General features: G+C 40.0%; 1 protein-coding gene across 11 annotated transcripts in view; it reads right to left on the reverse strand.

Moving 5' to 3' along the window:
- Positions 1–22,492, reverse strand: part of ATP6V0A1 (ATPase H+ transporting V0 subunit a1) — a 52,475-nt gene that overhangs the window by 18,466 nt on the left and 11,517 nt on the right. For 7 of the 11 annotated variants that reach the window (XM_036451732.2, XM_036451737.2, XM_036451733.2 and 4 more), the window contains 12 exons: positions 21,368–21,465; positions 20,700–20,828; positions 14,541–14,644; positions 14,089–14,215; positions 12,113–12,195; positions 10,960–11,053; positions 8,453–8,665; positions 6,219–6,369; positions 4,390–4,529; positions 3,922–4,076; positions 3,427–3,517; positions 370–488 (listed from right to left, as the gene is read on the reverse strand). In XM_036451732.2, coding sequence (XP_036307625.1) covers positions 370–488; positions 3,427–3,517; positions 3,922–4,076; positions 4,390–4,529; positions 6,219–6,369; positions 8,453–8,665; positions 10,960–11,053; positions 12,113–12,195; positions 14,089–14,215; positions 14,541–14,644; positions 20,700–20,828; positions 21,368–21,465 — 1,504 coding nt within the window. The remainder of the gene's footprint in view (positions 1–369; positions 489–3,426; positions 3,518–3,921; positions 4,077–4,389; positions 4,530–6,218; positions 6,370–8,452; positions 8,666–10,959; positions 11,054–12,112; positions 12,196–14,088; positions 14,216–14,540; positions 14,645–20,699; positions 20,829–21,367; positions 21,466–22,492) is intronic. The other 4 variants (XM_036451738.2, XM_036451736.2, XM_036451735.2 and 1 more) reach the window with 1 other exon arrangement.

Consider the following 22,492-nt stretch of genomic DNA (forward strand, 5'->3'; position numbering starts at 1 on the left):
TTGGACCTGGAACAGTTCCAGTACCATCCCCTCCATTCTCCCATGAGAGAGATTGGAAAATTTAGTACATTCCAAGACACAGTTCAAAATTGCATGTGAATTACACATCAAGGAAAAAATAACTCATTCATTTTGATAAAAATTACACGAGGTTCTTTCAAAGTTCTTGACTGCAATTGTAAATTTTTAAGGGACTAATATTAAGTAAGCACTTAATTTCTTAAAAGCACTTTTTTTTTTTTTTTTTTTTTTTTTAACACAGAACAGGGTTCTGAGTTACTAATCCCTCCCTTAAAATGCCATGAATTCCTTAGGCAAAAGCATTACCTAAACTATGCACATTCTTATGACAGGAACAGAGCGACTCACATATGGTTGAAAAGGCTCAGACCGACTCCGAACATCATGTGGATGATACCAAGGATAACAGACATCTTCATCTTAAAGGAGTTGAGGAAGGTCAGCTTATTAGTAGCGATGTTCCAAATCTGTCACAACCCAAGGAAACAGAAGGGTATTACAAAGAGTGCTCAAAAGGGAAAATAGTCACCCATTTAAAAAATAGGGTTGTTTTTTAATTATGGAAAATTCTAACCACATTTCTAGGTAGAGAGAATAGTATAACAGACTACTTCCACATGGACATCACCTAGTTTCAACAATTAGTATCCACCTATACACTCTCGGTCAATCTGACTCCATCATGGCCCCAGCCCACTCCCCACCTCCATATTATTCTGAAACAAAATCCAGGAACCATATAATTTTACTGTAAATATTTCAGTGCAGATCTCTAAAAAGAAGGATTTGCTGAAACCAGTTTGGCTCAGTGGATAGAGAATCGGCCTGCAGACTGAAGGGTCCCAGGTTCGATTCCGGTCAGGGGCACGTGCCTTGGTTGCGGGCACATCCCCAGCGGGAGGTGTGCAGGAGGCAGCTGATCAGTGTTTCTCTCTCACCGATGTTTCTGACTATCTCTTTCCCTTCCTCTCTGTAAAAAAATCAATAAAATATATTAAAAAAATAATAAAATTAAAAAAAAGGATTCATTTTAAAAACATGATCACAATGCTATTATTACACCCAAAAACAATAACAATGATTCCTTAATATCATGGAATATGTAGTCAACATTTGAACTTCTCTGGATTGTGTCCAAATGCTTTTTAATAACTCATTTATTCAAAGTAAGGTCCAGACAAGGTCTGTACACTGGGATTGTTGACATAGCTTTTAAGTCTTAATCTAGAGGGTTTCCCTCCAGCTCTCATTTATTATTCCTTACAAAGTATTTGTTGAAGAAATTGGGTCAGTTACCCAGTTATCTGTAGATGTTTCCACAATCTTGTGTTTTGCTGATCATGTCCCTGTGGTGCTGTCAATTCATCTACTTTTCTATTTTTAAGGAGCTTTATTTGTTTATTTTTAAATATATTTTTATTGATTTCAGAGAAGAAGAGGGAGAGGAAGAGAGAGAAACATCAATATTGAGAGAGAATCATTGATTAGCCTGCACTCCTCCTACTGGGGATCAAGCCCACAACCCAGGCATGTGCCCTTGACTGGAATCGAACCGGGACCCTTTAGTCCACAGGCCAACACTCTATCCACTGAGTCAAACTGGCTAGGGCAGTCCATCTACTTTTTAAATATTAATTGCCTTAAGCTTTGTCCCCTAAGGCCTGGATGCCTGTAATACTTCCCGGACAGTTCTGCTGCCAGATAACATGGCCATCAGATAACATTTTCTAAATGGTGACTCTGACGCAGTCATTTCTCAAAACCTCCCCCTGAATCCCCACCACCATCTCTAGGCCAAAGTGCAAAATCTGTAGCCTGACAAGCAGGATCCTCTACCATCTAGCCTGGCTTCTTTTTTTCCTGAATTGGCTTCTTCGTGAAGAGCTGATCCTCGGTGACCTCTAACCTGAAAAGTTGTGACTGGTTCTCTCTCCAGCCCCAATCTCACCTGAAACTCAGCTCTACAACTCCAACTGCCTGACAGACATTTTCCTGGGTGCCCCCCACAGTCACTTCAAACTCAGTATCTACCCTATAAGTATCCAAAGAAATGTCTGCAAGAAAATGTTTTAACTATAGAACACTATATAAATGTGAAGAAATATTATTAGACTAAGCTACTTGAAGGCAGGAATTATGTTTTGAAAGTTCTGTGTTCTCCCCAGAAGGTACTATGCCTTGCAGACAATAGGGATTCATAAACATTTGTTAAATGTATATGTAACATGTTATTAAACTTCTCCAAGCCTATTTCTTATCTGTGTAACACGGATAGCATCATCTACTCAATAAATTAAGGACAAATCAGATATGCTGAGGTCTCAGTGCATATTTCTGGCCCATAGTAAGCATTTCAGTAACATGAACTTCTCTAATAATTAAAATAATCAACTCTGTATTTCCCCACCTCTATGTTTTTGCAAACACTTCTCCTCACCTATAACAATCTGAAGTATTTAAAAAAATATATATTTTATTGATATTTACAGAGAGGAAGGGAGAGGAATAGAGAGCTAGAAACATCGATGAGAGAGAAACATGCCCGCAACCAATGTACATGCCCTTGACCAGAATCGAACCTGGGACCTTTCAGTCCACAGACCGACGCTGTATCCATTGAGCCAAATCAGCCAGGGATAGTAGAAGAGAGAGGGAAAGACTGAGAGAAACATCGATGTGAGAGAAACACATCCATTGGTTGCCTCCTGAAGGAGCCCTAACCAGGGCCCCAGCCAGGGGAGGAACCTGCAACTAAGATATGTGCTCTTTATTGGAACTGAAACCGGGACCCTTTGGTCTGCAGGCCAATGCTCTATCCACTGAGCCAAACAAGCCAGGGACAATTTATTTCCCATTTTAATAAGAAACCTTAATCTCTCTGGGCCATAATGATGTCTCCCACCTGAAATTCTACAATCGTTACTGTCTATAACACTTATTCTTCAGTTCCTCCTACCCCCTTTCTTAGACACACAATACAAGAGTTAACCACACTTATTTGCCTAAGTACTTGAAAAAAAAATTAAATTCTTGGATAAGTTCTTATAGTATGTAAAGATAAGACTGGAAGTTGAAACCCAGAGGAGCTATTTCTGTTCTGTGAAAAAGACAAACAAATGAAGCTAAATAAATTAAACTGGGAAGGAGTCTTGAAAATCAATCTTCTCAGAGTAAATATTACTAACCACCTCTGAAATAAGCAGTGCGGGAAAAATTATTTTGCCTTTCCAAGGCACTTGGTCTTTTATGGCTTTGAAGTACACTGAATAGATAAACCAAGGTTTTAAAAAAATATATACATGTCAACTAAAAACCAAATAACTATTTATCTTCACTTTATTCTTCCACTTTAGGGTTACAGTTTGACATTTTCGTGTTAGACATCTAGGAAAGACATGCTCTTACTGGATCGATGCCAAAAGGGTATGGTCCACCAAAAACTCCAGGGACAGCTGGGTCCAGCTGGAGCACAGGGTTTCCCCGAAGCGTCTCCTCCCTAAATTAGGAGAAAAGTGGCATTTATTTTTTTTATCAACAGAAACCGACCCCAAAAGAAACTACGAGAGCTATCTCAGCTCCTCAATCAAAAGAATAGGGACTAACATCTGACATGAGAAGGGATCAGAGACAACAACAACAAACTCACACAGACATACAACCAAGTAGGGAATTTGGAGAATCTGCTTTTAATTCATAAAAAGAACCAATGTGCCTATTTTAGCCTCAGCTCCTTGAGTATACTGAGCAAACCACAAAGTTTGTGGAGGATAAATAACACTGCATTTTTCTGAAACAGAGATGTCGCCAACCAGCTCCTAAAGAAGCATTAGTTTACCACTCGTCTGGAGAATCAGAGATGAATATGAAAGGAATAAGCTTTTAGCTTCTTTTGCAACTTACGTCCAATTAGATATGAACATTGGCCGTACGCTCCAGGATGATCCAAAGATATTGAGAGACTTGGAAAAGCAATCGTTGTAGATGAGGCCAGTGTAGATGGAGAACACACCCATCAACAGAATTATGTACCGTCCGCTGAACACGGTGCTAAACATCTGGGAACCAGAAGGAAGAAGTCAATGCAATGTACTTGCTATAGTTCACATTGGGACAATGTGGTTTAGAAAACACTAGACCCTTCCTCTGATACCACTTAACCCGATCCTTGGGTCACAGAGCTTGAAGTAAAGACCAAAATACAATGCAGAAAGAAATTCACTTTTACAGCATGTGGCCTCTTTAAGTGTTAAAATGAACATAACTTCTCTATAAATTCATGACAGAAGACTTCCAGATCATAATTTTCATAATGAATGCTTGAGGAATTATAAAATTTCAGTCTACCACAAAATGTAACTTACACATTACCTCATTCTCATTCTTTTGGGAGAGGATCCGGCTCTCCCTTAACACCATCCACACAGCAAACAGGGTCATCAAAATGCCGTGGCCAAAGTCCCCAAACATCACAGCAAACAGGAAAGGGAAAGTGATGATGGTATATGGAGCTAGAAAGAAACCAAAGCATGTCAGGTGGGTACCAGACTCACTGGATGATCACTTTGTAAGGTGTATAAATGTCTAATCACTATGTTATGCACTTGAAACTAATAGTGATGCATGTCAACTGTAATAAAAAAATGAATTAATAAAAAAAAACAAGGGGGAGAGAATGGGAGATAGCTATAATACTATAAAAAATAAAAATATATTAAAATAAAACAAAGAGGGGCAGAATAGGGACATCTGTAATGATGTCAACAAAAAATTAAAAAAATTAATAAAAAAAAGCAAAGGAAAAAAAGACAAAGCACAGAAAACCGTAACAACTCCCAACTTTGCTCTCCATAAGCTAAGGTCGAGAAAATGTCCCTCGGCACTGTGCACCTCACAAGGAGCTCTGATGGCATCTGAGCTGCGGATAGAATTTTAAGCAAAGAAAAGCACAGGAAGTGAAAGCTTTGCCTCTAGCATTGGCAACAACGTGGTTTGTTCTCCGATTCCTTTTCTCTAATCCCTGGGACACTGCTCCTGGACGGGCAGCTTTCTTCTCTGTGCAGCAATGCGAGGAGAAAGCCCAGCACCCGGAGCAAAGCAGGGCTTGAAGAAGGCTCTGGCTGAAAACAAATTTTGAGACTCTTGACTTAATAATTAACTCTCCAAACAGAGGAGAAATCTGCTTTGTGCCTAACATGGTCAATAATTGCTATATTTTCTCTAATCTGGAACAGGAGGCCATTTTAAAATGTCAGATATCTTGGGGGGAGGGAGAACTTTTGCTTAAAGCAGTTCCTGCAGATGGTGTGCTGGAGAAAGCCAGGTGTTTTATAGCTGAAAAACATATACATGGAAGAATCCAATCAACAGAGCTCATGCCTATAAAACCACCTCTCTCTCTCTCTCTCTTTTTTTTTTTTAATATATAAGATTTTTCTCCTTTTGATGGGAACTTGAATGAGATAATTTCTATAATTCTTTCAAATTTTAATAATAAAAATTTTATACAGTCAAATTTTGCTTAATCATCAAGGAAGTTCTCCAAATAACCTATTCCATAAAAAACAGAACAGGAGTGAAATGGGCACCTCTCCACAAGAGTTACACTAGTGCTGAGGTCTTGATGTCTTTAGCTTTAAGCCAGTTGTTAACAGCATTTAAAGTGAGGCATTAAAAGATAAAACAAAGAGCCGGGCTGGCGTGGCTCCATGGTTGAGCATAGACCTACGAACCAGGAAGTCATGGTTCGATTCCTGGTCAGGGCACATGCCCATGAGCTGTGGGCTTGATCCCCAGTGTGGGGTGTGCAGGAGGCAGCCAATCAATGATTCTCTCATCACTGATGTTTCTCTCTCTCTCTCTCTCTCTCTCTCTCTCTCTCTCTCTCTCTACCTCTCTGAAATAAAAAAATATATATATTTAAAAGTATATATGTAACAAGCAAAAAATAAAACCTCTAGAGCACATGTGTCAAACACAAGGCCCGCGGGCCAAATCCGTCCCGCCAGGCCTTGCAATGTGGCCTGCACCTCGCTGTCATCACTGCACTACGCTGCGTTTCCATCACAATGACAGTTTATGACTGTTCAGTAAACCATTCAGCCCGCGATTTAGGCTGGATTTTAGATTTTGGCCCCTTCTCTGATTGAGTTCGACACCCCTACTCTAGAGGGAAATGATTCAAACTTTATTTCTTTTACCTGGATTTATCTCTCGGTAAGTTCCAATTCCATAAGCATCTACTATGTTCTGAAAGCCATACGTGAACTTGTTCGTTTTGTTATAGGTTGGGGGAGTCTGGTTTGTCTGCATCCTGTTCAAAATGGAGGGCACGGTGGACCCACTGTGCTCCTGGCAAACATTAAGCACACATAGCAAATTAAGTGGTGACGGTTACATAGGTATTCATATTTATCAAAACCCATCCAACTGTATGCATAAAATGTGCGGGTTTTATTTCATATAAATTCTATCTCAATCTCCCCCAGTTTTTGGGGAAACTGAAACTAGGCATAAAATTTACAATGAAAGATTTAAATTAAGTCTTGGGAAGAAAAAACTTATTATAAAAACACACACATTTAATTCTAAAATGTGAAACCAAAGTAACCATTGTTCTCTGCTCTGTTTATGGAGAAAGCAAAGTACATTCTCTGATTTTCCTCCCTCACCACCTGCTCTAAATTCCAGAATCCTTGCAGTCTAGCTGAGCACGCTTATTCAAAGTGGCTGCTGGTCACCAGATCCAAAGGTCTTCTCTCCCATCTGCAAGCCCCTGACCCTTTTTGGGAGAAAACCTTGATTCCATAGAATCCCCTCCTGCTCACTAGCCATGCTTGTTCATGCTTGTTGTCTTTGCTGGTTTTTCCTCCTCTGACCACCTCAAAACAGTACAGGACTCCCAACATCCTATCTTTAGCTACCTTTTTTTTTTTTTTTTTTTTTTTTTTTTTTAGAGGTCTCATTCCCTTCCACTCTCATGAATCCCACATCTTTCATTTTGCCTTTTCTATCAAGAACCAGTCCTAATATCTGCTTGACATTTCCATGTGGATTTCAATCCAGCCTCTAGATGTGACTGAATCTTTCCCCTAAGTTTCTGTTGCTGAACTTTTACTTCCATTAACTGAACCATTATCCTACCAGGCACCCAGCTTTGATGCGTCAAAAACAGTTATGTTTATTTCTTCTTGTACTTCTCCCACGCGTTGCTAGAAACCAAGTTTACCTAATTGATTCTTCCTTCAGAATGTCTCACAAATTCATCTTTATTTTCTCTTTCTATTGTCAGTTCTTACCCCAGGGTCCCTTACAGTTTACTGCTCTGTGTTTAAAATAACTTCCTAATTGATCCCCACCTATAGACTCCCTCTACTCCCTAATCCAACTAAGATATTATTAATAGATTACTTCTTTAAAACAGATTTGGTCATGTCTTTTCACTGCTAAATAACTTCTACAGCCTCTCCATTCCTTCTGAAAGAGAATTTAAAAAGTAGCCTGGTATTTTAAAACCTTCCTCAATTAGGTTCCACCTAATCAAATTCACATTTCAGTTTGCCCATTATAATTCTGTTTTTGCCCAACCATGAATGTTGTACTATACTTCCTGCCTTTGTCCATATTTATTTCTCATCATTGTAAATCGGCATCTCACCCATTCTTCAAAGCCCCAATGCCACCTTCTTGAAGCTTTTGTTCAATCATCTTAGTTGGGAAAGCTAACACCCTCTCTCCACACACATATACCACTCTGAGTACAGACTGGCTTCTGTACAGTCTGACTGTAAGATTGCATGTCAGCCTCTCCAAGGAAACTGTAAAGTAGCTGAGGGCTTATTTTGTACACCTCTACCTAGATCAATGCTTTGAATAGAGCAGTACTTCTAACTACTAAGTGAGTCTCCCAGGGTCATACCACAGTTTATACTAATGGGCCAAGAATGTGGATTAGGAAATTGACATTCTCGTCATAAGCTACCCTGAAGAATTACAGATACATGATTAAGTTATTTAATCTTTTTCTTTTAAAGTACAATTTCCACGTTTGGAAAAAAAGGACACATATGAAAAATGCATTGTCAGGACACACGATGTGTATATTGAAGAACTCTGAAAGTAAAATGTTATAAAAATGTGTTGATGGCCGGGACCGGTTTGGCTCAATGGATAGAGCATCGGCTTGGGGACTGAAGGGTCCCGGGTTCGATTCCAGTCAAGGGCATGTACCTTGGTTGCGGGCATATCCCCAGTAGGGGGTGTGCAAGAGGCAGCTGATCGATGATTCTCTCATCGATGTTTCTAACTCTCTATCTCTCCCTTCCTCTCTGTACAAAATCAATAAAAAAAAAAATATATATATATTTTTAAAAATGTGTTGATGGGAACCTCTTTTCCGAGCTATAGGCCGCCCTGCTTGCTGTGGGGGACTCACCGTGCCCCTTCTGAGTGCAAACTGGATGGAATCCAGTTCAGTGACAGGACACCAGACCTCTGCAATCAGACACTTCTGGGTCACGTCTATGTTGCACAGGTTCAGGGTGTGGTAGATGGCCTTCATCTTCCGCACTTTGATGAACCAGACCCGGATGTTCTTAGCAGCTGCCTGCAGAACCCTCTGGCGGTGATCCTCCGTTTGATTCAAAACCTTTGAGAGAGAAAGGAACATGGGAGGATCTTCTTAACACCAGTCTTAAGTCTCCGGATATGAATGGCAAAAGGCACAGCTTTCTGAGAAGGGTTGCTGGGAATCTGTTTTGTTTTTTCTTCCTTCGACTAGAATGACTTTTTAGGGGTCAAATGATAAGAAGTTAAAGTTCTATTTACTAACATTCATTTTTATTTAGCTTCAAGCTCAAAAGAAGCCCGATAAAATGGTTTTTGCCTTTATACCATTACCTTTAATCTTACCGCCAAATCTATGGCACAACAATGTAGTTCACTGGCTTTTACTTGGCCCATTAAAGAGTGGTGACTTTCCAGAGAGTCAGCATCACAAGTCCAGACGCTGACAAAGCAACAAATCCACACTGAAGAATAGCAAGCTGCAGAATCAATCCCCTGAAGGCAAGCCAGCAGCAGGGAACCATGGGAAAGAGGCAATGCTGAACGCCACTGTCTGCCTATGCCGAGAGAGACCCCATAACCGGAGACAGGAGACACTGGGGCCAGGAGGATCCGGAACCTTTAGAGGGAATTTAGACTGCCACATACCACTGTCATCATGGGCAGATAGGGCTCTGTTCCTGTCAGGCTGGGAGGGGGTGTTGCAGAGGGGATGTTTCAGTGCTGATCCTCTGGAAACCAGTACAGAGTTCCTCAGAGGAATCACAGGAAACTATCTTGAGCGGTAGAATGTGACTTACATAGAAAGGTTACAAAAAAGCTGCCCTGGCTGGTTGCTCAGTGATTAGAACATAGGCCCTGGTACCGAAGGGTCTTGGGTTCGATTCTCAGTCAAGGGCATGTACCTGGGTTACAGACTTGATTCCCAGCCCCAGTTGCTGTGTCTCTCTCATAGTTCTCTTTCCCCTCCCCTCTCTCTTTCTCTTCCACTCTCTAAAAATTAATGGGGGAAAAATGTCCTTGGTAAACTCTTAAATAACTTGAGAATAAAGGAACAAAACTACTTTTTCTCCTTCTGGCTGTTGACAATTCCACAATTACTATAGTACAACTTCTGGGAAGCAATGTTCTATTTGCTTTTTTTCTTTCCCTATCTCCCACCCCCTGGTATTCAATCCCTTTTTAAAGTTTCAGGTCAGTTCATGTGGGTTGCACATACTCTTTCAAACCTACCCATAAGCCTGGGAGGGGATAAGATAGTCCTAGAACCCAGAACATACTAATATGGCCAAGTTCAGTGACAGGGCACCAGGCTTGTACAATCAGACACGTCCACCAGTAGTTTGGGTTAAACAGATAAGAATATCTCAAAGGAACTGGAAGTAGGCCTAGTTGGTGGGTCACATACAATGGGGGTCGGAGGGAAAGATGAAGTTGAAATGGGAATTACAACATATCTCTGACAATTTTGCCACTAGAAAGAAATGCCTTGGGGATTGGTATGTTTATTAATTTTTTAAGGGGCACTCTTCACATTCTTTCAACAGGAAACAACACTCCAACTGGCCACCCTTTTCCTTCCATGTACCCATAAACCATGACTCCTTTCTTAGAACCCTGTGACACACACTGTGATTTTGGGAAAATCTAATGCAGTCTCTTCCTGGGTACAAGAGTTACACCAGAACGCTTTGGCTAGGCTGTGTGGTTGATATCCACAGTGACCAGAGGAATATACACCAAGCGGTAAGAGTGGCTGCCTCTGGAGGTAGAGTGTGTGTGTGTGTGTGTGTGTGTGTGTGTGTGTGTGTCAGGGTGGATCTGACTTTGTACACACTTCTATATTGTTTGATTTTTTTTTATTTTTTTTTAAAATATATTTTATTGATTTTTTTACAGAGAGGAAGGGAGAGAGATAGAGAGCTAGAAACGTCAATGAAAGAGAAACATCGACCAGCTGCCTCTTGCACACCCCCTACCGGGGATGTGCCCGCAACCAACGTACATGCCCTTGACCAGAATCGAACCTGGGACCTTTCAGTCCGCAGACCGACGCTCTACCACTGAGCCAAACTGGCTTCGGCTGATTTTTTTTTTTTTTAACTAAGCATAGTTTTGACTCACGATGAGGAGAACTGAATACTCTAAGCAACAATGATTGCAGATGCACAGCATTCCTGTCCCTTTTGAGGATGATTAATGCTTTTTTTAAGCAGTTATTCCATGAAACTTTTCCCCAGCCCCAAGGAGACATTTCCTTTTTTGGCACCCTGAGCTACTGCAGGTGCCTAATAAACTGTTTGTGTTTCAAGGCAGGAGACTGGTCTTCTATTTTAGTATTACACAAAAACAAATTCTCATCACCCCTCTACGTACCATTTGGAGATCCTCAATCCTGGTATTAACTCCAGAAGCCATTTCCTTCCTCTCCTGGGGTGTCTCAGGACAGGGATAGAGTGAGGCCCGGAACCTGAAATATACAGACATAGCCTGAGGAACACGGATATTTTTTAGCCTATCCAATTTTAATTATCTCAGAAAGTAATACTACTTTACTAGAAGGACCAAAATAGGATTAATTCAGACTGGTATAATAATCAATAATAATTATTTATGGCAAATAGCCTACAGATAGAGCAGTAACATTTGAACTATCTTGGTATTCTCTGTAGCTATTAAATTTCCTCAGATTAAAAACAAAACAAAAACTAGCCCAGCGGTGTGACTTGGTGATTGCACATCTACCAATAAACCGGGAAGTCACAGTTTGATTCCAATTGGGGCAAATGCCCAGGTTGTGGGCTAGATCCCCAGTAGGGGGCATGTAGGAGGCAGCCGATCAATGACTCTCATCATTGATGTTTCTATCTCTCTCTCCCCTCTTCCTTCCTCTCTGAAATCAATCAAGATATTTAAAACAAACAAAAAAACAGTAATACAATTTATATTAGAAAAATGGCACTGAAGAAAGATCTTACGGGCAGAATTTCAGAAAAGTTTAAGGGCATGGTGCCTGTGGCACACTGCTGGGTATGCAGAACCACTGTCCCAGAACAATGGAGCATTTATAAATCATGAATCCTAATTACTTTTTTCCAAGAAAAGGAAATTGTGTCATGTGTTTTTAAAAAATACCTGTATTGATTTCAGAGAGAGAGAGGAAGAGAGAGGAAGAGGAAGAGGAAGAGGAAGAGGGAGAGCAACATCGATGTAAGAGAGAAACATCCATTGGTTGTGATCAAATTCGCAACCTGGATATGTGCCCTAACTGGGAATTGAAACTATGACCTTTTAGTGCACAAGATGACGCTCAAACAACTGAGCCACAGTGGCCTGGGTGGAAATTGTGGTTTTGACAGCTCTTCAAAAACTGAACTTGGGCCACTCCTAGTTGTTTAAAATAACCCAACCTTATTAAAAGATGTTTTCACCATGTGAAACTATAGTAAGGTTTGTGTTTCACCATTCTATAGTCTATAAGACTTAGAAGAATTAGCCTGCACCCTTAGGGAAGGCATTTCTCTCTTACCCTTCGCAGATTTTCTTGACTCTGTTTTTTAGCTGATCCCCTTGGAAGAAAATGATGAACACAGACTTGTGCACGTAGTCGCCCTAGGCCCCAAACCGAAAATCGAGACTTCAGACTTGTAACCCAGAAAAAATGCTCTTAAATAACTTACTTTCCTGGTGATGCAGGAACAACAAAAATCTGTTGAGGATATGGCAATCCTGTACTTGAACCACTACCTTCCATCCATTTCTTAAGCTCCACTACAAGAACATTTGCCCTGTAACTACTAAGTCACAAAAAACTTCCTGTATTTGTTTTTAAACTCAACCAGGGGCTTGACACAGATTCTAAGATGATTCTTCCCTTAGTATATAACTTCACCCTATTTACCAATTCCACTTTAAATCTTCTATCGCCTGAAAGCCGTAAGTACAGAGAAAGAGAAGAAAGACATTCCTGTCTGCTTCCATGCTTAGAAATTCCCAGATAAAGAGACCTGGATAACTATAAGGAACGGAGTAGTTGGGGAGAGTGTTGATGTAGGATTTCATGATCCATTCCGATTTAGACTTTAGGGGGCAAGGCGAAATGCAACCCATTCCAAATACCAAGTTTACACTTGAAGTCTGGAAGGAAAGATGAGAAAAACCAGCTATTACTTGGTGTTAACCAAGATTGTCTCTATTTTCTCATATTCCTATGGAGCTTGTAGAATAAGAAAACAAAACGTTATAAGATAAAAGGGGATGACGAGTGAAGGAGATAAGGCTTAAGACTTAAATTCCTAAATCCTCTAGAAATACCGCAAACTGGTGCACATTCTTGGTGCAGCTGCTCTGCTGTAGCTACGAGATCCCGGGCACCCTTTCCTCAATTTGTTGATAAAATGGTTTCTGCTGCCCATTCCTGAGAACAGGTCCACTCATACCACAGTGTCCTCACAGCCCCAGGCCAGCCTTCAGTAAGACTGTAAGATGCTCCTCTGGGTGCGGGACTCACCGTAACCTCAGGGTCACCATGCTCCTACTCAATGCTGAGGACAGAAGTCATCTACTGTCGCTGGATTATTTTTAGCTGCAGGACCCACCCACCCTGAGAAGTCTCACAATTCAACCTCTCTTCTTAGGTAGGGCAAAGAATACTGATTTAAGAAATCCAAAAGACAATTTAGAACAACAACAAAAAACAACTTCAGGCTTCTAAATAATACTAATACAAAAGTGAATTTTTTTTTTTTAATTTTTTTTTTTTGCAGAACATTAAATCTTTGCTTGTGATCCCTGAAGTCAGAACTCACCATACTTAATACAGGTTTATGTTAAGAGCTCTGTCCCATTATGTCAAATGCGAAGACGTTAAGCTATTCCCACTTTCCAGAGTACTGGATGGGAAGATCATCCTACCTTGCACAATATGTAGTTTTTGGTTTTTTTTTTTTTTTTTTGTGTGTGTGTGTGTGTGTGTGTGGTTTTTTTGGCTTTTTTTTTTTTTTTTTTTACAAAATGTAGTTTTAAATTAAGTTTCTAAGTCTCCCAACAAACAGGTAGACAACAAAAACCTTACCAACTACATTTCATCAACTTACAGAGGTCACAACCTAGGAACTCTCCTTTTTATATATTGATATTACCAAACTTGGAACCAGATGTCTTACTTTAACTACACAGAAAGTTACTTTTTTGTTGGTCCCAGATAAGTAACACAAAACATATAAAGGTAAAGGTTAAAATAACTGGGGGGGAAACATGTTTACATTCAAAATAATGCACAAGCATAGCTTTAAAATGTACATGTATATGTCATATATGCATCATATGTACACAAATGATGGAAGTTAAGAGGAAAAGAGCCGTCTTTCAAATTCCCAGGTCAAAGCAGGGATAAACCTAAGGGCTCCTTTGTGGAGGTTCAGAGTCAGGTGGCACCAGGCTGTGCTACTGCCCTGAGCTCCCTTTACAAGACCTAGTCCATGGGCCATAATTCCCTCGTCTTACAGTCACAGGATCCTCCAGAGGGTTCTCGATTTCAGCCTGTCGCAGGAACACATTCCCCCGGCACACCCGCCAAAGCATGCGCTCAAAAGTAGGGATGCGCTCCCGGTTAATCACACCAGCCACGAAGCTGCAGGAAGAAGAGCCAGGTTGGGAAATCTATTCCACGCCATGGGATGGAAGGCTCTAAGACAAAGAAGGAAGTGAGGAGCGGTACGAGGATGACAAACACGATTACACACTGTTTACACACTGTTATGTCAAAAAGACTAAAGTTTTACATGGGGTCCCAGAAGAGAGTTGGGAGAACCCAATCCAAATCAACTGAGGAACACCTCTCAACAGGCTCAGGGGAGAGTGCATTCTGGAAGCAAGTAAAGGCCAACCTTTTGCTCTTCTGAACAGTAAAAATGAACTTGACCCCACTGCATATGGAGGGTTGAAGTGGTACTTACCCAAGTCTTAAAGGTGTGCCTCTTCCTATCTCATTTGGCTCCAAGAGGGATGAGGACTCTTCCAACAGGTCTGGATCCGCCATCTGCTGATGATGCAATTCAGCCTGAATTCACAAATCAATTAATATCTAATGAAAATAGTTAGTGGCATGCAGGGAACGAGGAACCAGGAGATAAGTTCAGAAAATAAAGATGAGAAACAAACCACCAAAAGAGAAGATGTACCCACAAAAAGAAGAAGAAGGAAAGAAAACAAAGAAAAGAAACAGGTAAAGAAAGCATAATTGCCCCAGTAAATCATCTGGGGAAATGGTTTAAAAAATAAGGAATAAAAAACAAAACAAAAGAAAACATTAAATGATGGTGGCATGTATAAATCTTACTTGGTGGAAGCCATTTTTTCTCTTATGTTTTCCTAAATGAGCCATGAAAGTACCAGGAAATACCTTTTCATGTGGATAAAAGTTGAAGTGTTTCTTCCTTTTGAGCAAAAAGGAGGCAGCTCAGCAGAAACTCTCAACATCCAATTTCCAGGCAGTTACAAACTAGAATTTTCCCTGTGTGAGAATGTGAAAGATGGAGACTCTCTTTCCAAGGAAGAAAGCAAGGCCTCATCACTGTCTTACACACAGGGTGTGATCTGGAGAAAGGCAGAAGAGGCATCTCCAGGTACCTAGGTTTTCTGTGCTCTTAAAAATGCAGAATATAGCCGGGACCAGTTTGGCTCAATGGATAGAGCGTCGGCTTGGGTACTGAAGGGTCCCAGGTTCGATTCCGGTCAAGGGCATGTACCTTGGTTGCGGGCATATCCCCAGTAGGGGGTGTGCAAGAGGCAGCTAATCGATGACTCTTTCTCATCGATGTTTCTAACTCTCTATCTCTCTCCCTTCCTTTCTGTATAAAATCAATAAAATATATTTTAAAAAAATGCAGAATATAAGGACTTTCAGCCACTGTAGAAAGTACTCCATGGGATATAGAGTACTTCTTTCTCCAAAAGGATAAGCACAATAGCTGGACAGGCCTTTACTTTCCTTCCCTCCACTGCATCTATAAAGAGGGGGAAAAGTGAAAACATATCAGAATGTCCTAGCTTTTGAGCAGGAATCTAGGAATATTAAAATGTTCATGTATGCCGAATTTGGTTTGGCTCAGTGGATAGAGCCTCGGCCTGCGGACTGAAGGGTCCTGGGTTTGATTCCGGTCAAGGGCAGTACATTCGTTGCGGGCACATCCCCAGCGGGGGGGCGTGCAAGAGGCAGCTGATTGATGACTCTCTTTCTATCAATGTTTCTAGCTCTCTATTCCTCTCCCTTTCTCTCTGTAAAAAATCAATAAAATATATTTTAAAAATAAATAAATAAGTAAAATGTCCATGTAGGCTTTACAGTTGCAGGATTCTTGAGAACACAGCTAATCCGATAATCTAAACAAGTGAAGAGAGCAGCAATATACAGTGTTAAGTCAATATACAGTGTGTGGGCTAGTAATTTAGATTTAAAATGATTTCCACCATGACAGTTTATACAATGAAATGCAGGAGGAAAGGGACCTTTTTAGATGTGCCAGGTCTATATTTCCTAGCCTCTCTTTACACAACACGTCTTATCTACCACCTTTTACTCCCATCAGGAAGGGAAGCTGCCCTAAAAATAAAGGCCAGTTGATTTCTCCACGGCCTGACCTCTCCAACTTCAATATCCATGTACTTCTTGTGTGACCAAGCAAACAAAAAATCAGCAAAAATTTTCTCCATCATTTTCATTCCAAATTTCAAGATTCTACTCCTGCCAACCCATTATAAAAAAAACAACAACCACCTCATGAGAACTTCAAATGTAAGTCTGAAAGCATTAATATGTGAAGGCAATTGCTTTGGAAAGTAAATTTTAAAAACAGGATCAACTTTGATTTTTTTTTAAAAAAGGGAAGAGCAGTTCTAGAAATATTATCATGAGATTTGGAAAAGCTTAATGGGCCACAGGTTACCACTTGATGTCAAAGGGAAGTTTAGAGGTTCTTCTTGTTTCTACGAAAGGTCAAACCAGCTCACTCCAAGCTACAGGCAATTTATTTTGAGGATCCAGATGACTTCCACATTTCAACGTGCTCTTGGGATATCCCTTGGCAAAAACCAGTGAAACTTACTGCTACTCACAAGATTCCTGCCTACTTCCCTGTGCGGTTCATGAGACTTGGTTTAAATAAACCCTAAAGATCAGACTCAAAGCAAGCTTGTGCTCTAAGGGGACAAAGATGAAACAGCAATTAAACTACTCCAAAGACTGTATCTGGGTCTCTCTTGGTATAAAAAAAAACAAAAACAAAAAACAGAATTAAAATTAAACAGAAACTTGCAATAATCTTCTAATTCATAATTACTACTTCACACTTACGAATCCCAAGTCTCGCCCTGTCCACGTGGCTCCATTGGTTGAAGCATCGTCCCATGCACCAAAAGGCTGCGGGTGCAACTCCCAGTCAGGGCATACACCTAGATTGTGGGTTTGGTCCCTGGTCAGCAAAATCCTAACTGGGTTCTCTAGTAACAATAACAACACTGCCAATGTTCCTCTAAGTTACTTGCTATGCCCTCTGGTTTATCCCCTGCCCCAGTCAGAACACTGAAACCATGCCTTGAAAAAGGAAGTAGCAGAGCTTCAGTAGGTCTATTTCTACTCTTAAGTATAAGCAGCACAAGTCCAGTTCATGCTATGTTAATTACTAAGAGCAAACACTTTTACTCCCATCTATGTTAAGAAAGGAATTATACTTCCTTCTTCTCTCTAAAAATCAGTTTTAAAATCTTTAAAAAGAGAGATGGACAGAGAGAAAAAGAGAGACATAGAGATAGAGAGACAGAGAGAAACAGAGAGAGAGATATTACACCTCATCACCTAAGGTATCACCCAAACCCCAAAGGAGATGGCAGATGGGAAAGAAAAGTAAAGAAAGCAGATGAATGGAAAACTCAGAAGGGAAAGAAGGCAGGGATCTGCATGCCATTAACCATTACTTTTCCAGTCTTCTTTACGCTCTCATATGTTATGGTGCTTATGGTAAAGATGCAGAGAAATCTCTCCAGCTCTTACAGTTCTTCATAAGCAAGAAGACTGAGAAAAGGATAATCATTAACAAGTCATTTTAAATGCTCTGGATAAGAAATGGCTAAGTCAAATTTGTAATCATCTTAAATCATAAGAATACTTAATGTGTTTACCTTTCCCCTTCCACACCCCTCACCAATCAGAACCCCTATACCAAAAGATGGAAAGAATCATTCTCTGATTTAGCCATTTTCTGCTAACTCATTATTATAAATTATTAATATTATTCACCAAAAAGAAGGCTTTGAAATTGGTAGTGTTTTAGGCCATTTGCAAACCTTAGGCATGGAAGAAAATCTCATGAAAAAAATCTATGTTTTCAAGACTTGAGGGTCTCAAGTTTCCTTATCTTTTGCATTCTTTAAAGTGTGCCCTCCCACGTGCGCATGCGCTTAGTCTGTGAGGTCTGGTTTCCTGTCAGGGCCTGGATGCCTGAGGTTGCTGTTTAGTGACAGCAGGGCAAGGGCTATTGAAAGGGACCTGGCTAAGGCTACAAGCTAGTGGCAAGAGCAGGCAAGGCACTGACTGTGCAGTTGGAGAGAAAAGGCAGAGTGGTTCTCGCTGGGTTTCCTGCACGGTGGTGAGGATGCTAAGAGTGGGAGGGACTGATAGCAAAAGCAGTGGAAGAACCTCTCATAGTCAAGGCCTCGTGTACAAAAGTGAACAACTCACCATAGATTGGGCATGAAGCTTTGAGCCTGCTTTGTCAGCATGGGCATGTCATGTTTAGACTTAATAAAGTCCAAAATCCATAACTTATGATTTTTAAATCTTATGTCATTTTTCTAAGTGGTTCCTTTTTATATTTTTACTATTTTAAAAAATTATAGCATTAAAGTTTAAATAACTATTTCCCTTAAGGGAGTCAATTTGTCCGTCTTTATTCAGAATTTCTCCCAGAATGAACGAGACTTAGAAGCCCATTTCAGTTCTTAAATTCAGGAGGTTATGAAAGACATTTTCATACTTCTCAGCAACATCCGAGCGGTAAACAAAAGACTATATCAAAAGGAAAAAAGAGAAGGGGGGGGAGAAATTAAGTCCTAAATGATGCTCCAAGTAGCTGAGCTTTGATCCTGAGACCAGGTTTACATGGCCTCTGTGGGCTGCAGCTTGAGCACATGTAGAAAAGCACACATCTGGGAGCACTGGAGCACTGTGCTCGGGATGTTTCCTCATACCTATGGACACACTCCTTGAGCAAGGGACCGTGTCTTACTCATCTTATGGCTCACACAGAGTGGGTGATTTATCAAACGTTCAGTGAATTAATGAAGATAAATACAATGTGTGGGCAGTGAGCATCCTGGAATTCCAGATTACTTGTTCATTAAAACCATATGCCTAAATGATCATGCCTGTTGCAAAAGCCCTGAAATACTTGTAAAGAGTTAATCACACTGCCCCACACCCTATGAGGTGACGATAATTGCGGACTAGTGAAAGAAATTATCAGTGGACTCAAATTCTCAGCTCAGTGAGCAAGCTGAATATTCACACTAAACCTCTGTTGGTAAATACTGCCAGATTCTAATCCTGAGGGGGACCAGGCAGTTAAATTCATAAGGTCTTCCCCCCTTTCCCTCGCCCCAGCAGATCTTTTTAATTAGCATGGCTTCTCTAAGTCAAAGCCTTAGCTTTTGAGGAATGTATCACATCTTCAGCTGACTTTCTCTAGCCCAGTGGTTCTCAAGCTAGCCTGCCTCCAGATGATCTTATGACAGCAGATGGCTCCGCCCACTCTCAGATGGGTCATTTGCATTCTGACAAGTTCCCAGGCAAGACTGATTCTGCTGATTGGAGAACCCCTACTCTAGTGTAAGAACAGTGGGAAGTTGTTCTTACACCAAAACACAGAAATTTAAAGTGGAACTAAGAACAAGAGCAGACACTGACTAAAATGGACCTTCTATTTTTTAAAAGTTTTGCCACATAAAAAATTTGTTTTGAGCAAAGGAAATAAAGAACTTTATGGGAAGGCACAATGAACGGTGACTAGAACAGCTCTGAAGTGGCGTATGCTGCTAAGCAGGTGGCAAAAACAACTGTAAAAAAAGAGACTTATCCAGCTTGGCCAGTGTGGCTCAGTTGGTTGGGCATTGTCCCAATGTCAGTTTGATTTCTGTGAGGGCACAGGCCCAGTTTCAGGCTTGATCCCTGGTTGGGGGCGTGCAGGAGGCAGCCAATGGCAGCCAATGAATATTTCGCTCTCACATTAATTTTTCTCTTTCTCTCTCTTTCCCTCCCTCTCTCTCTAAAAATTAATAAAAATATTAAATTAAAAGAGAGAATTACCCACATTTTAAGCCAACAGAAAAATCATGTCCACGGTGAAAGCTAAGACTCCTTCCCAGTTTTAATTAGGAGAAGGAAGCTTTTGGAAAGCCTCGCTCCAAATCCTTTCCATGGGGTCACCTCAGCAAGCTGTTGGCAACTTAGTCACCTACGTTTTTAATCCAGGAACTTATTAACATTTCTCCCTGTCTAGTAATGCAGTTGAGTTTATATGAGAATCCAGGGATTCCAAACAAGCATCCTACCAATATTTCCATATAGTATTATTAAAAAAAACATTTAAAAATTAAAGTGTGATATGTGCTATCTAAAGTAGGTAAAAGTGTGTTTAAAGATTGATGGGCAAACATAGAAATAAAATTAAAATTTGATGACAAAAGGTTTGGAGATTAAACTTTCGTTATAATTTCACATGTAACCGAATGTTTCTTGTTGCTTAGACTTTAACCTTGAACATTTACTTACCTTAAAATATAATGTAAAAATTTTAACTAACTATGTTAATACAACTACTTTAGGGTTCCTTTCCCCATCTTGAAATAAAAAATTACAGAAAATGCAAAAATACACAAAAGTATGTCTGGCTATGTACTGCATGAAAAATGGAACATAATCTGACATTTCTTCAACTAAAATGTGAAAATGGTATTGCTTTCAAACTAGCAAATTAAAATAATTACTGGAATAAAAATATGGCCCATTTGTGCAGGTGTAACATCATCAGCTGCTCAAATACTAAAAGAAATAATAGTCTGACCTCATCGAAAAACTGCTGAGTTTTGCGAAGTATAAATTTTAATTCAGTCAGTTCCAGGAAGTTCCTCTTCAGAGCTTCCTGGTTGGTGTTGATTTCCTTCAGTTCATTTTCAATCTTCTCAAAATTAGCCTACAGAAAAAGAAAAAAATCAAACTATTAACTCAAACGAAGCTCAATCTGAAAGACATGAATTCATCCATTCAACAGAACTCTAGCTACTATGACAGATATCTTATATCTACCCTGCAAATATGTGATTTTACCAGGGCAATTTCCTTCATTAACATTTTATTTAAAATCACCTTTGTTTATATTATCTATTATACCCTTGGTTGAGTTCTTAGGAGTCTTCAGATGGGTAAAATAAATATTGAAATCCACTGCTATTCATTTATTTAGTAAATGAGTAATAAATTACTAGGTAAATTGGCATTAATCCAACATGGTTTCAACAAACCAAAAAGCATTTATTTAGAGGCACATGATACTGTTCAACATGCTGTTCTATACCATAAAAAGGAAGCTTCATTTTAATTCCAGCTATAAGAAACTTATACTCAATAAATAATGCTGACAAAGATAGCTAGAATTACTCTACTCTTTATCCATTCAGAAATTTCTACACTTAAACAGCAAGACACTTATCTGGCATCCTCAGAATTGTTTACCTCTAAGTCAATCATGTCCCGGGGGAAGGGCACCTCTGGATTTTCGCCAGTGTCCATAATTGGGATGTTAGCTTTTCTTATCTCTTTCTCAACAAATCCTAAAATGACAGAATCAAGACATTCGTGTAGAGCTTATGCCTGGTGGTGGTGGTGGTGGTGGGGAGAATAGATGCTGGCTAAAAAGATACTTTTACACAAAAGAAGCAGAACATGTAAATTCCTTTTCTCTATATTCCTCATCCCTCTACCCCACAATCTCTAAAGCACAGCTACTCCAAAGAGGGTTATCATCCCCCTATTGTCCTCATTTCCTCTTCTGGTCTTCAAACTAGTCCAATCTGCTTCAAGCTCTGCAACCCCTGTGACTGTTGCCCAGAGTATGATGGCCTCATCACAAGTACTGCGGGCAGAGCAGAGCTACGGAAGAGCCAATTCAATAGTCTATTTGACAACTGACACACTAGTAAGACAACTCCAGATCAAAGGATATCATTACATTTAAATGAAACAAAACAAATAAGAAGCAAGAGGCAGAAGAAGGCTCCAAGACACCAGAAAAGTGTTTCAGGTGATAACTACTGACTTTTTTTAGGATGGGGACCAAATTCACCTATCAGCTAACTGAGAGCTGGCATAGTATAATAGCAAGACCTTGGGCTTTAGAGCCAGACAGAACAACCTGAATTCAAATACTGATTCCATCATGGCCACTTACATCCTTGGTCCATGTCATTTAACCTCTCTGATCTTTGGTTTCCTCGCTTATTAAATGAGGTGAATGCCCATTTTGAAGGGATGTTGTAGGAAATGAATGAAAGAAAGCATATGAACATCCTAACTCTCAATAGAGCCTTAACTGTTAATTTCCTCCCTCATACATAAATAGAGTAGATTAAAAGGTAGCTATGATGACATCTAAAATTAATGGTGGTCTGGGTTCCATCTTTCAGAATTCTGTTATGTAATTCTGCTATAAAACCCTTCTCACACATACACTCAAAAAGCCGTGTTTTCAGTTTATAGCCTTGTCATCTCACACAAGGTTTCCATTAAGCACCACCTGGTCCAAACACCACAAAATCTACTTGTATACTAGAAATTCATCTTAACATAAGGATCACAAGA

Source organism: Pipistrellus kuhlii, unplaced genomic scaffold (genome assembly GCF_014108245.1).
Source record: "Pipistrellus kuhlii isolate mPipKuh1 unplaced genomic scaffold, mPipKuh1.p scaffold_m20_p_22, whole genome shotgun sequence".
In the NCBI taxonomy this organism is placed as follows: domain Eukaryota; kingdom Metazoa; phylum Chordata; class Mammalia; order Chiroptera; family Vespertilionidae; genus Pipistrellus; species Pipistrellus kuhlii.